The sequence below is a fragment of the Oryctolagus cuniculus genome, chromosome 18, assembly GCF_964237555.1.
Source record: "Oryctolagus cuniculus chromosome 18, mOryCun1.1, whole genome shotgun sequence".
NCBI lineage: Eukaryota > Metazoa > Chordata > Mammalia > Lagomorpha > Leporidae > Oryctolagus > Oryctolagus cuniculus.
In genome coordinates this window covers 49508454-49523435 of record NC_091449.1, presented here as the reverse complement: position 1 = coordinate 49523435, position 14982 = coordinate 49508454, and the positions used below count along the sequence as shown (strand labels likewise).

Below are 14982 nucleotides of genomic sequence, written 5' to 3'. Positions count from 1 at the left end.
GGCTTTAACTCACTGTGCCACTGCGCTGGCCCCGTGTCCTGCCATGGCAGCCTCTCCTTTTGTCCTCATCGCTCCCTTTCTGTACAAGAAGGAACTTATTTGCCTCCTCCGCTTGGCTCCTTTCTCACCCAAGTGCTCCCAGCCGAGAAGTCCTCCCGGCCGGTCTGGGTGGCTTTGGCTCTGCAGAGCTGACTCTGCCCCTCTAGGGCAGGTGGTTTTCTTGTAATGCTCTCAGATCCACAGTGTGGACACTGTTTAGCCACAGAAAAGCGATGAAACCGAAGGATCACCAGCGAAGATGCTGGTTACAGGTTTAGTAATTTACCTCTGAAATTAGCTCCTTTGTGGAACCAAAAAAAAAAAAAAAAGAAAGAAAGAAAGAAGAATTAGTTTGTGGCTCTGTTGTTTCAAGGGCAGTATAGTTTTAAATCCACCTTCCTCATGGGATTTCTTCCTCAAGAAGGAAGAAAGCATGGATTTATATTATTTATTTATTTATTTATTTTAGAAAAATTAAGAGGTTCCAGGGACCAGTGCTGTGGTACAGCGGGCTAACCACCATGTATGACACCAGCGCCCCATGCTGGAGCGCCCGTTCAATCCCAGCTGCTTTGTTTCTGGTCCATCTTCCTGCTGATACACCTGGGAAGGCAGTGGAACATGGCCCAGGCACCTGGGCCCCTGCCACCCACGTGGGAAACCTGGGTGGAGTTCCTGGCTCCTGCCCTGGCTTTTGCGGTCATTTGAGGAGTGGATCAGCAGATGGAAGATCTCTTTGTCTCTCTTTCTCTGTCACTCTGCCTTTCAAATAAAGAAAATGAATCTGTAAAAAGTAAGAGGTTCTGGGAGTGAGGGCCCTTGGAGGACAGGTAGTCAGGGGGGTGCTTTGTCAGGACCCTGGCACCGCTGCCCCAGGCCTCGTGCTGTGTGTTCCTCCAGGAGACTTCAGGCAGTGGTGGTTTTTCTGGTGGTTGGAGGATACGCTGCAGCTGGCATCTGGTGTGGGAGAACGTGGGATGCCGAGGAACGAGCCTTGGGGCCTTGAACAAACCTGGGCCCCATGACGGAGGTGCTGCCTGCTTCCTGAGTGGGGGTGAGGATCAGCGATCATGAATATCCACACCCACATGGCAGGGGCCGCGTCCTTGCCTGTGGATGCCCCTAAGTACAGGCCGTTGCTAGCCCAAAGGCCTGGCAGTGCACCTGTAACGTGGCTCCTGGCCTGGGAGCTAACATGTTATGGTGATCTGTCATTTAACCAACATGGATGTGTACAGAGCGGCTAAAAAACCCTCGTCTCAAGACCCAGGAGCGTGGGGAATGGCCTCGTGTCTCTTGCGTAGTTGGCTGTAGGATCCATCTGAATGTGGGCAGTAAGGCAGTGAGAATAGAGCTGGTTTCTGAAGAGCAGTCGCTGGCTACCTGCCCCTCTGCTGCACTGTTGGGTTCTCTGTTCTGTCATGAGGTCTTCTAGAAGAAGTTGTGTTTTATCTATCTATGTCTGTCTGTATGTCTTTTTATTGAAAGGCAGAGAGGCAAAGGTTTTCCATGTGTAGGTTCAGTCCCCAAAGGCCCACAATACCCAGGACCAGGCCAGGCCAAAGCCAAAAGCTCAAAACTCAATCCTGGTCTCCCATGTGGATGGCAGGAACCCAAGTACTTGAGCCATCACCTGCTGCATTCCAGGGTGCGTGGTAGGAGGAAGCTGAATCGGAAGCAGAAGAGCTGGGACGTGAACCAGCACCCCGGGGCAGGATGCAGGGGTCCTAAGCAGCGTGGTAGCGTCTGGGCAAATGGCTCCTCCTGAAGTCCCGCTCTGACCTTTGCCTAGTGGGCCTTTAGGGCTAAATACAAGCTGCGTCGTCTCATCTTCCAAGTGTTTTCTGAGCCCTGGTGAGAAGAGCAGCGCTTGATTTGGAGCATGCTGGAGTTGATCAGGGCTTGGCCTGCCTCCGAAGGCGCTGGGACCCTGCTGTGTACGCGTTGGTCCCTCAGTGACGGCCACGGCCGTTCTTTCCGAGGGTTGACCCGGTTTCCCTGCAGACACGACCTTGCAGGGTGTTATTGGGTGTATGGGGAGGGGGCAGAATTGTGCTCAGGAAACGTAATCCAGGTAGCAAATTAAGACTAACAGGTTTGACTGTGAGGCTTTTGCTAAGATGCCTGCATGCTCTGAGTACCCCAGGCCAGGGATTTAGTTAAGTAGGAAGCAGCTTGGACTCAGCATGAGAAAACCCACAGCCATGACGTTGTGTGGCTTTGGGGCTGCTCCATAACCAAAAGGGCCCGAATGCATCAGCAGTTTCAAAATTTTATAAAAGATGTTTTTTAAAGATCTATTTAAGCTGGCGCCGTGGCTCACTAGGCTAATCCTCCACCTTTGGCGCCGGCACACCGGGTTCTAGTCCTGGTCGGGGCGCCGGATTCTGTTCCAGTTACCCCTCTTCCAGGCCAGCTCTCTGCTGTGGCCAGGGAGTGCAGTGGAGGATGGCCCAAGTGCTTGGGCCCTGCACCCTGTGGGAGACCAGGAGAAGCACCTGGCTCCTGCCATCGGATCAGCTTGGTGCGCCGGCCGCAGCGCGGCGGCCATTGGAGGGTGAACCAACAGCAAAAGGAAGACCTTTCTCTCTGTCTCTCTCTCTCACTATCCACTCTGCCTGTCAAAAAAAAAAAAAATCTATTTATCTTTTTTTTTTTTTTTAAGATTTTTGTTTATTTGAATGAGTTACAAAGAGAGGTAGAGAGAGAGAGAGAGAGGTCTTCTATCTGCTGGTTCACTCCCCAAATGGCCACAATGGCTGGAACTGAGTGATCCAAAGCCAGGAGCTTCTTGCGGGTCTCCCACAAGGGTGCAGGGGCCCAAGGACTTGGGTCATCTTCCACTGCTTTTCCAGGCCATAGCAGAGAGCTGGATTGGAAGTGGAGCAGCCAGGGCTTGAACTGATGCCCATATGGAATGCCGGCGCAGCAGGCCAGGGCTTTAACTTGCTGTACCACAGCGCCAGCCCCAAAGATCTATTTATCTATTTGTGAGGCAGAGTTACAGACAGAGGGAAAGATAAAGAACTTCCATCCGTGATTCACTCCCCAAATGGCTGCAATGGTCTGTGCTGGGTCAATCTGAAGCCAGGAGCCAGCAGCTTCTTCTGGGTCTCCCACGTGGGTGGGACTTGGGCCATCTTCTGCTGCTTTCCCAGGTGATAGCAGAGAGCTGGAGAGGAAGTGGAACAGCCAGGACATGAAGCAGTAACACATATGGGATGCCGGGACTGCAGGTGGAGGCTTAACCTAGTATGCCACAGCACCAGCCCCTAAAATATGTTTCTAAAGAACAACAGGATACTTTCCCAGTGCATAAACCAGCACAATGCTTGCAAACTACCCTGTCTGGAACTTTCTTTCAGGAGGCTGTTAACAGGTGTTGTGTTCTTTGGTTCAAATAGTTTGGGAACCACTACAGGGAATGCAAGCATAAAACAGGTCCCTTGGTGAGGGGCGAGGTTCTGGCCCAGCCTTGCTCTTGCCCCCAGTCAAGAAACACGGTGGCAAAGTGAGTCACTGCTCTGGCAGACTCCCTGCAGGGGACGCCCGCGTCTGCTGTTGTGGGGGAACACAGCTGTGCCTGAGCCCCGAGTGGCCCTCTGCTTGCAAACCCCGGCAGTGCTTCGTCCGGATGCCTGCCTGGACTGAGCTGGTCTGACTTCGTGTTGGCTAGGTTGGAACTGAGACTGGCAGCGTGCTGGAGAAGGTGTCCTGCCCCGTCCTGATTTGACTGGGGCCCGGCCCCTCTCTGCTGCAATTCCAATATGTCCCAGGATTGGGGCTGCGGAAAGAGGTGGAGAGCAGGTGGCAGCCAGCCAGCGTGCTTGCCCCTGCCCCACGTGGGCCTGACCCAGTGTCAGTGGGGGGCTGTGGACTGGACAGAGGCTGTGGTCTTGAGCCCAGGTGTGGGCGGGAGGAGGCAGCTGGGGACAGACCCTACCCCTCCATCAGGGGCGTCTGTGGGACACCACGTGATGCAGGTGATGATTAAATTTGGCTATACGCGGTGGGGTTCCACCAGCAGACTTTCAAGTCCGTTCTCACAGAAACATAAGTGTATCAGGGAGAGAAAACTCAAGAGGAGGAACCTGGAACAAGGGGACATACTAATTCCCTGAGGAGCAGAGCAGGTGCTCGGCTAGTGTTAGCTAAATAAGGGATGATAGTTGCGTAAGTGTATTGCTTTTTGAAAACTAGACATTTTTAAAAAATGATTTTATTTATTTGAAAAACAGAGTTATAGAGGAGAAGGAAGAGGAGGGAAGAAGAGACAGAGAGAGGGGAGAGAAGGGGAGAAGAGAGGAGAGAGAGTTAGTTCTTCCTTCAGATGGCCACAATGGTCAGTGCTGGGTCAGGCTAAAGCCAGGAGCCAGGAGCTTCATCCGAGTGTCTCACGTGGGTGCAGGGGCCCAAGAACTCGGGCCATCTTTCGCTGCTTTCCCAGGTGCATTAGCAGGGAGCTGGGTCAGAAGTCGAGCAGCCAGGACTCAAATTGGCACCCAGCTGGGATGCCGGTGCTGCAGGCAGTGGCTTCCTCTGCTAAGCCACAGCGGCAGCCCAGGGTACACCTTAAGGTGAGAGAACGTGGGGACGTGTCGTTCTGACTTCTCAGATGGCAAGCAGGACTAAATCCGGGCTGAAAAGAGAACTCCTCTTGGGAAGCCAGTTTTTCAGACCAATTGCGCCGCTTGTTAACCATTTCGAGAAGTCCTGGAATCCATCTTATGGGCTTGGCTTTGATTAAATTATCCTGCACATCGGTGATGCTGTATGGAGCTGCATTAAAAGGGGGTTCTGGTACCGTGTGATCTGGATGGTTGTGGGGGGCTCCAGGGTGTTGCTCACACCACGTAAGACCCTCCAGCCTTGCCTTGTGGACACCCTGAGTTGGGAAGTCATCGTAGTATTTGGTGGCTTCTAGGCCCCCTTGTATAGTTCAGCATTAAAGGAAATTCATAAAATGCTGTGCTTTTTGCATGTATTTTAATTTTACATTGGGCTTCATTAGGGGTTAATAAACTGGTGGTCAAGAAGAATTAGAATTTTATCTAATTGGAGTGTGTGTTGTGGCACTGAGGGTAAAGCCACAGCTTCACCGGCATCCCATGTTGGAGTGTCAGTTTGAGTCCTGGCTGCTCTGCTCCAGCTCCCTGCTCATGCTCCTGGGAAGGCAGCAGAAGTGGCCCAAATCTCAGGGTCCCGGCCACCCCCTGAGAGACCCAGATGGAGCTTTTGGCTTCTGGCTTTCACCTAGCCCAGCCCTGGGCACTTTGGGAAGTGACCCAAAGGATGGAAGATTTTTCTTCCATGTCTCTCCCGCTCTTTTTGTTGCTTTGCCTTCCAAATAAATACTTTTTTAAAAAATAAATTTTGTCAAAATTTTTAAAAAATGAATTTTGTCTATCTTCAAAGACATCCTTGAAGATGTTAGAGATACTGTTCTTCCATGGGGTCCTTGCTGACAGGTTAAGAGCAAGGCTGCCTTTTTACTTTGTCCCCACTCAGCCGGAGTGCAGTGATGGTCAGGAAATACTTCGCAGATGACAAACTCCTCTGATAAAGCAGTGGAACCAATAGCAACTTGTAGAGTGCTTTTCATTTTCATTAAAGTTTTTCATTTCATTTTGAAATATTCATGAGAGGCTTTAAAACAACAGTGGTTCATAGAGGTCACCAACATTTAACTCCTAATAAACTGGAATGTTTCAGGAGAGTGTTCCTACACATGACATAATTTTTTTCTGATTAAAAACATAGACTCATTGTAGAACTTCTGGAAAATAAAAGAAGCCTAAAAAAAACCTACCTATCTACGTTTCTACTGTATAAATGAATTCACTGTTCATATTTTACTATAGATTCTTCCTGGACTTATAAACTTGTGTTATTTGCATATACGCATAGCTGCGTTTCCAATATATACATGTTCTGTGATAGATACATGTAAGTTTGCACACATATATTAGATGTATATGTATTTCTTATAAAATCAAAATCTGTAGTAGTGTTTAAAGTCCCCTCCCAAAAAAGGGGAGTTCTCCCAATTTCCCTTGTGGTTTTCCCAGCGTGAACATGGCTGTAGCTGTTCCAGTGGGCACATTCCCAGGCTTTCAGGAACAACTGCAGGTGTGTGAGTTCACAGTGGTGGTTTTTTTTTTTTTTTTTTTTGACAGGCAAAGTGGACAGTGAGAGAGACAGAGAGAAAGGTCTTCCTTTTGCCGTTGGTTCACCCTCCAAGGGCCGCCATGGCCAGCGTGCTGTGGCCGGCGCATCGCACTGAACCGAAGCCAGGAGCCAGGTACTTTTCCTGGTCTCCCATGCGGGTGCAGGGCCCAAGCACTTGGGCCATCCTCCACTGCACTCCCTGGCCACAGCAGAGAGCTGGCCTGGAAGGGGGCAACCGGGACAGAATCCGGCACCCTGACCGGGACTAGAACCCGGTGTGCCGGCACTACAAGGCGGAGGATTAGCCTGTTGAGCCACGGCGCCAGCTCCACAGTGGTTTTTTTTTTTTTTTTTTTAAGAGATTTCTGTATTTGAAAGGCAGGGTGACAGATCTTTCATCTGTTGATTCACTCTCCAAATGGCCACAATGGCCGGGTCAGGGTCAGGCCAAAGCCAGGAGCCAGAAGCTCCATCCTGGTCTCCCATGTGAGGGGCAGGGTCCCACTACCCATGTTGCTCCCACGTGGGGCATCTTCTGCTGCAGGATCGGCAGCAGAGCAGCACGTTGCTGTGGGACACTGGCAGTGCAGACGGCGGCTTCCCCTGCTGCCACCACGCCAGCCCCCCCCCCCCCCCCCCCCCCGCACAGCTTTGAAAGGGCTGCAAGGCCGTTCTCCGTGCCACACCCGTCCTGGTGGAAGGTGCCTGCTTGCCCTTCCTCTCTAGTACAAGATATCAGTTTGTACTATGAATCCGGGAGGTGAGCACAGTATCCGAGGTGTCATTTCTCTAGTTGAGGTGAAGTTGGGCATCCGTCTGTGTTGTTGGTCATTTGTTCCCCCATCTCCTGGATCTGGAACGTGGCTGACAGCTGTAGCTGGGGGCGGGGGAGCTTGGTGACATCATTGTCCACAGTTCCTGCAGGCTGCACCAGAAGCAACGAGTATCTCACTCACTCACATTTGAGTGAGTGAGTCCCAAAGTCGGAAGCAGATGCAGGTTTTGAGACTTAAGATTCAATGATTTGGGATGCTTACTTTAAGGGAAAGATATACAATTAAAAATACAAAAAACCTGGTGTGAGAATGAATATGTATTTGGAATAAGAAGCATGCTAATTTACAAATTCAGAAAGCATTTTCTCTCTGTTTTTGTCTTGGCCTTCACTGAAACAGAGCCTTCTCATACTCTGAGAAAGTATGCAAAATCAGTCTGAATCTTAGAAGTATGCAAGAATAATTCAGATTTTAGATTGCAGCATCATTATACAAGCGATGTGTTCTTACACAGCTCACGTTGACGTGCTGACAAACACGTGTGGGAGTTTGTCAGCGGAACACTTGTTTCTTCAGTCTGTTTCAGTGAGGCGGAGGCATTTGGTACGTACTTTTTGTTGGGGATGTCAAACCTTGTCAGATGCACCAAGATGTAATCTGAGTCAGGGGGATGTCCGGATGTCCAAAGCCACAGCCTCCCCCACACACGTACTCGTACACTAGTGCCGCCTCCTTGTGCCTGAAAACCCTGGAGTTCTCATAAATGCTTCTCATGTGGTTCCCAGCACAGGGCAGAGCGTGTGGTAGAGCACTGATAGTTGCGCACCTGCATCGGAAGGGATGCGACAGGCACAGCCTGCGTTCAGGTGCTGATGGCCGTAGACTTCTCCACTTGCAGTCTTACGCATCCAGTGGTCCTCAGGATTTCCAGAGACGAGCTCCTGGCTCCCTGTTTCACACCCTCTTCTCCTCCATTCTCCTTGTTGCTTCTAGCTGGGCCTGGGAGGACACATTGGTCTTGTTAATTTGGGGGCCAGAGGCTCTCTGGAAGCGTTCCACCCTGGCAGGGCGGTGGGAATGACAGCTGACTCTTCCAATTAGCTGTTACTCCGTCAGCAGCTGGCGCCTGGAGCTGTGGCAGGTTTTACAAGAACAGGAGCATGTTGTCCCCTCGCTGGGGTCCCCTCCAGGCTCCTGCAAGGGGCTGGTGCAAGCGAGGGCTCTGAAGCGCTGGCTGCGTGTTTTAGAATGAACGTGCATCTGGAAATCTCACAGCCAAGACTCCAGCCCCACCGTATGCCTGTGAACACAAGACTGGAATGTGTTGGTCTCTTTCAGTCTCCAGAAAGATCTGAGTGGCTTACGGTCCAACCCTTGGTAACCTGAGGCTTTATGAAAAAATTTCAGGGGCCGGTGCCGTGGTGTAGCAGGTAAACCCTCTGTCTTCAGTGCTGGCATCTCATATGGGTGCCAGTTCGAGTCCTGGCTGCTCCGCTTCCAATCCAACTCCCTGCTAATGCACTTGAGAAAGCTGCAGAAGATGGCTCAAGTGCTTGGGCTCCTGCATCCACGTGGGAGACCTGGAAGAAGTTCTGGGCTCCTGGCTTTGAATCGGCCCAGCTCCAGCCATTGGCAGCCATTTGGAGAGTGAACCAGTGGATGGAAGAGCTCTCTCTCTGTAACTCTTTCATCTTTGAAAATAAATGAAAAAATATATAAGTGAGTGAATGAAAAAAATTTGTTATACTAACTCCTCCCCTTTTTTTTCCTTTCTGCCTTTTGGTGTTGGTGATCATAATCAGCCACAGTTACGGAAGTCTCGTAGCCTTTCAATATTGATTTATTTATCAACTATGCAAATGTTTGCTCCAAGTCAGCTGGTGGGCAACACAAGGAAAGGGCTCTCCAAGGGCACCAGCGATCGCCTGATTAGCAAACGCCACAGCCTTTTCCTGTTCACCCGTCTCGGGCGTCTGTACGGTTCTCACACGCGAGATTTGCCCACCGCAAAGTTGTTGTAAGTTGAGTGGCTCCTGACCTTCTGGTTGCCACAGGGACTTTGCTGACCTAGTCCAGGCAGTCCCACATCTGTGACATCACTTCTGCAAGATGACAGGTCAGCCCCGTTCTGTGTGTGTCAAAAGGAGTAGCGTACCAGGGAGGTGTGGTCTTTGGAGGCCGGCTTCCACACCAGGCAGCCAGCAGACAGGAATTTGAACCCCAGCTGTCTGCCTCCTGCCGTGGTGGACACGTGGAAGTGCCCCCTGCCCAGCTTCAGGTGCCCTCTTTGCTGCCCGAACTCAGCCCAGCCAGGGGGGTTGTCGCATCCGTTCCACATCCCCAGGTAGGTCTCCGTCTGGGTTGTGTTCCGGCCTTAGCCTGTCCTGAGCTGAGCTCCCGATGCCCCCGTGCCAGCCCCCGCAGGCTTCCCCATCTTAGTTACCACAACGCAGCTCTTCCACCTGCCAGGGCCCAAACCTTCATGTGGCGCCGGCCCCCGCTTCCTCTCCATCCGGTCACCTGTCAGCAGCATTCAGAAGTCAGCACTCACCATCTGTGCTGCTGTGACCCCTCCCCAGGGTATTGCAGAGGCCTCCTGACTCTTCCAGCTTCTGCCCCGTCCTCGCTCTAGTCTGATCTCTGCACAGTAGCTGCGGCCCTTCTAAGACCTGAACCTAATGGTGTTACCCTCAGAGCTTGGCCACAGGCCCACCACGCCCCCGGGTCCCCGCAGCCCCGGGCCCTGGAGGCCTTCTGGGCCACTTGGTCTCAAGTGCAAGTGCCCTTGCCCTGCTAGGCTTCATTCCCCTTGCCTGCCCTCAGATTTTTCCCTCTGTTCTCATCACTGCCTGGCTTACTGTATTTTTTTTTTTTTTTTTTTTTTTTTGACAGGCAGAGTGGATAGTGAGAAAGAGACAGAGAGAAAGGTCTTCCTTTTGCCGTTGGTTCACCCTCCAATGGCTGCCGCAGCCAGCGCACTGCGCTGATCCGATGGCAGGAGCCAGGTACTTCTCCTGGTCTCCCATGAGGTGCAGGGCCCAAGCACTTGGGCCATCCTCCACTGCACTCCCTGGCCACAGCAGAGAGCTGGCCTGGAAGAGGGGCAACCAGGACAGAATCCAGCGCCCAGACCGGGACTAGAACCCAGTGTACCAGCGCTGCAAGGCGGAGGATTAGCCTAGTGAGCCGCGGTGCCGGCCGGCTTACTGTATTTTTTAAATTTAACTTTTAAGAATTTTCCTTCCATTTGACTCTGAGTCATCGAGCAGGGATTCAGGAGTGGCCCCTAAGACCTGCATGTCCTTGAAGCCGTTCTTATTTTAATGTCGAAGACTAGGAGTTACCTTTCCGCAAGAATCTGGTTGAGGTTAGCATTCCAGAGACATTTGCAACTCATCAGTGCAGTGTGTGATTTCTTGCCCAAGATTACGAGATCCGATTACAGGGGTGAGAAAAGAGGGAAGTTTGGGACTTTTCCTTATATGAACTATTTCTTTTGCGAATTGATCGCAAGTTAGGCATGAAATTCACACGGAGAGTTAGAAAGCCTCTGCTTCTGTAGCAAATGGTAAGGAGAGACGCAAAGTGTGTGCTGAGACCTCTACCTTTTGCTTCTGACGGGCAGCTAAAGCCGTGTGCCCCAGGTGCTCCGAATGTGTACACAACTGGAGTGGCTCAGCCGAGCTGAGCAACGCGTGCATTACCTCACATACACATACTTGTGCTTTCTCTCTTTTCTTGTGGTGAGAAGACTTAAAATCTCTCGTAGCCATTTTCCAAACACAGCACATTAACTGTAGTCACCGTGTTGTATAGCAGATCTGCTGAACACATTCTTTCTAGCTGCAGTTTTGATCTGTAAGATCCTTTTCTTCAATGTGTTATTAAAGAAATGTGAAAAGCCCTGCGGGCCGGCGCCATGGCATAGCAGGTTAGCCTCTGCCTGCAGTGCCAGCATCCCGTATAGGTGCTCCACTTCTGATCCACCTCCCTGCTAATGGCCTGGGAAAGCAGTGGGCGATGGCCCAGGTCCTTGGCCCCTGTACACACATGCGAGACCCAGAAGAAGTTCCTGGCTCCTGGTTTTGATCAGCTCAGCTCCAGCTGTTGCAGTCATCTGGGGAGTGAACCAGCAGGTGGAACACCTCTCTCTCTGTCTCTCCCTCTCTCTCTGCCTTTCAAATAAATAAACAAAAATATTTCAAATAAATATTTATTTAAAAGGCAGAGGCAGAGAGAGAGGGTCTTCCATCTGCTGGTTCACTCCCAAGATGGCCTCAATGGCTGGAGCTGCGCTGATCCAAAGCCAGGAGCCAGGAGCCAGGAGCTTCTTCCTTGAGCAGGAGCTCAAGGACTTGGGCCATCTTCTGCTTTCCCAGGCCACAGCAGAGAGCTGGATGGGAAGTGGAGCAGCCAGGACTTGAACTGGCACCCATATGGGATGCTGGCACTGCAGGCGGCAGGTTTACCTGCTACACCACAGTGCTGGCCCCAGTAAATATTTAAAACAAAACAAAACAAAAAACCACAAACCGTTAGGGAAGGGGACTGTGGAGACACAGCCAGTGAGAAGGGCGGAGTGCTCTCCTTTCGTGCCTGGCAATTGACAAGAGTGTGAGGGGTTGCAGGTGTGGGGTTTGTGAGTCACCAAGCCCCCGCCTGCTGACTGTGCCTATTTCTGTGTGTGCTGTCCCAGGAATGGGGAGAGATGGAGACGGAGTGCCTCATGCTGCACGTAGAACACAGCCAGAGATGAGCAGGCCTTATGGGAGTGGGTGGACTCGAACAAAACCCAAGTCTGGGGGAAGCACACCCAGGGGAGGCCTGGGGAGCGGGGGCCTCAGCACGCCCCGTGCTGCAGATGCTTCTCACACTTTGGGCATCTTGTCAAAAGGCAGATTCTGTTTGTGCCGGTGAAGGAGAGGAAGCAGCCGGTACGCCATACCCTCCCTGGGGTGCGGGTGCCGCTGGCTCAGAGGCCAGTGCCCGAGACGAATCTGCCCTTTGGTGCTACAGTCTCTGACTTTCCCTTGATCGCAGAGCCATTGACTTAGTCGTCGGGCCGCCTCCCTTTCCTGACATCTGCAGATCTGCCTTTCAGAGTTCACTTGGGCGGCCAGTGTTGTGGCACAATGGGTTAAGCCACCACCTGAGACACCAGTATCCCATATGGGCTCTCGTTTGAGTCCTGGCTGCTCCACTTCCAGTCCAGTTCCCTGCTAATGCACCTAGGAAAGCAGCAGAAGATGGCCCAGGTGCTTGGGCCCCTGCACCCATGTGGGAGACCCAGATGGAGTTCCAGGATCCTGGCGTCAGCCTGGCCCAGCCCGGCCCAGCCCTAGCCACCACAGCCATTTGGGGGAGTGAACTAGCAAATGGAAGATCTTTCTCTCTCTCTTTCTCTCCTTTCCCTTTGCCTTTCAAATAAATATTTAAAAAAAAAAAAAAGTTTGCCTGGGGAGCAGGCTAGCAGTTAGGATTCCTGCATCCCACATTGGAATCCAAGCCCCCAGATTGGCTGTGGCTCCGGCTGCAGATCCCGACTCCAGCTTCCTGCCACTTCAGACCCTTTTGAGGCAGCAGTGAGGGCTCGAGTAACTTGGCTCCTGTCGCCCATGTGGGAGACCTGGGTGAGTTGCCGGCTCCTGCTCAGTGCCAGCCACCGCAGGCATCTGGAGAGTGACCCAGCAGATGGGAGCTCTGCCTGCCTCTCTGCCCCTCGACAATAAATGAGTAAGAGCCCACTTGATAATTCTTGTGGCTTACTGTATGACTCTATGATCTCCGAATGCTGTGACATGTTTGCTAGGATGCTACCTGGGTCCTTCAGAAAGAACGTGGTTCTATTATTGGTCGATTTTGATTGTATTCCTACGAGCCGCCAGTCTGCCCCCTGTAATCACACCCGGCCATGCCCTTTTGAGAAGACACGTGGACGGAAGAGACGGGCCTATTGTTTTAGGCACTTGCTGTTGGGGAAGCCATCAGGGTTGTAGTTAACCTGTGTGACCCCAGCATGAACCACCAAGGTAGCTATGGACTGATTATGTAGCGATGTGCACTGATAGGTATTGATTATGTACTGATATGTATTGATTCTGCCTCTCTGTGCTCATACTTGTAGCAGAGGCTAAAATTAGAAACATGCCCAGGAGGTATCCACTTCTGGTGGCAGAGGGACCAGGGTTGCGTCTGTCTTCATCTTCTCAAGAGCTAGGGCTTATGCCGAGGGCCACGCAGCGACAGACCAGTGTCAGTGTGCAGCCAGGGAAGGGGAGTCAGGGGGGCTTGGCTGTTCACATCAACCGTTCAGCCCAGTTCGGACAGTTACCCCGGGGTCCCTGCGGGAGACGCTCTGTGGCTGTGCATCGTTACCCAGTGTCGTCTGAAGCTGGCTGGCACGGCTGAGCGCAGGTGTGTGCTGTACATAGGCTCACGTGTGTTTCCTGTTTCCTCCCTAGGTCTTGTCCCTGATCGCCTTCATCTGCATTGAGACCATCATGGAGTGCTCGCCCTGCGAAGGCCTCTACTTTTTTGAGTTTGTAAGCTGCAGCGCGTTTGTGGTGACGGCAGTCTTGCTGATCATGTTCAGTCTCAACCTCCACATGAGGATCCCCCAGATCAACTGGAACCTGACCGTGAGTACAAGCCCCACTCCCTGACGGTGAGAGGCTGTGCCGCCGCTAGGCTCCAGGGCTGGCGTCCCTCGTGTCATGTTTGCTTCTAGCGCAGTTGGATCCTTAACTAGTCCGTGACAACTCAGTGGTGAAGGTTAAAATGTCTTTGCTGGGTTGAATGAACTGAATGGTTCTAACAATGATGTTAGAGATGTCATTTCATGTTTTCTTCTTTTTTTTTTTTAAGATTTATTTATTTTATTTGAAAGGTAGAGTTACAGAGAGGCAGAAGCAGAAATAGAGAGAGGTCTTCCAACCACTGGTTCACTCCCCAAATGGCCACAATGGCTGGATCTGTGCTGATCTGAAGCCAGGAGCCAGGAGCTTCTTCCGGGTCTCCCATGCAGGTGCAGAGGCCCAAGGTCATCTTCCATTGCTTTCCCAGGCCATAGCAGAGAGCTGGATCCAGAAGTGGAGCCACCAGGATTTGAACTGGCGCCCTTATGGGATGCCAGCACTGCAGGTGGTGGCTTTACCCGCTATGCCACAGCACCGGGCCCCTCATTTCAGTTTTAAGTCATCTGCCATGACCAACCAGTAAGGTTCATGTTTACATGGGACAAGAAAGAAAATGGATTACTACATTTGTATGTTTTTCAGACAGGACACTGAAGCAGTTAACAAAAACATTGATTCTGTAAGAACTGAAAATATGAATGAAATACCAATAATGTGCAAAGCCTAGGAATGTAACTAAGTGTATAGAGACGGGGGACCTGGGCCTTTGAGTGGTTTGACCAAGAATCTCAAGAGGAAATGTGTGCTTTTCTCTCAAGGTTGAGTTCTCAGCCCTACTGGGACAGCTAGGGCTGGCCAGGCCCCAGCCGCCTTGCCTGGCCTGCGCTGCTTGTTCCTGTCTTGTGGCACGAGAAAGGAATTTTAACGTCACTTGGTTTTCTTGATATTTCTTTGCAAATAAGCTTGTGCAAGGGCTCAGACGTTTCAGTCGGGAGACAGAGAACAGCTCAGCAGCTGCCTCGCCCTCTGTGCCCGCGGGCACTGCAGCTGCACGCGTGGCAGTGGAGGGGGCGGCCGCGGGCCCCCTTCCGTCGGCCAGGGCCACGGGGGCCTTCAGTCATCCAGGGCCATGGACTCTGTCTCTCTGGCTGGTGGGGGGAGGCAGCCCAGGCAGGGCTTCTGCCGTGGTGTGCCCTGGGGCACGGACACGGTAAGTCTTCTGACAGAGTAGTCTTTGTGTTGTCCTAATGGGCACAAGCTCTTCTTAGGAGGAAGAAAATCAAAGGAGAACTGCTGATCTAGAAAAGTCGATGTCAGCCGAACGCTGGGCTGCTTTTGTCTTAGCACTGAAAGCTGGAGGAAAG

At 51.9% G+C, this 14982-nt stretch overlaps 1 protein-coding gene across 1 annotated transcript in view; it reads left to right on the top strand.

Annotated features, from left to right (window-relative positions):
* CMTM4 (CKLF like MARVEL transmembrane domain containing 4) overlaps nucleotides 1–14982 on the top strand; it is a 70031-nt gene that overhangs the window by 39382 nt on the left and 15667 nt on the right. Inside the window, exon 2 of the mRNA XM_051846868.2 lies at nucleotides 13445–13621. Coding sequence (XP_051702828.1) covers nucleotides 13445–13621 — 177 coding nt within the window. The remainder of the gene's footprint in view (nucleotides 1–13444; nucleotides 13622–14982) is intronic.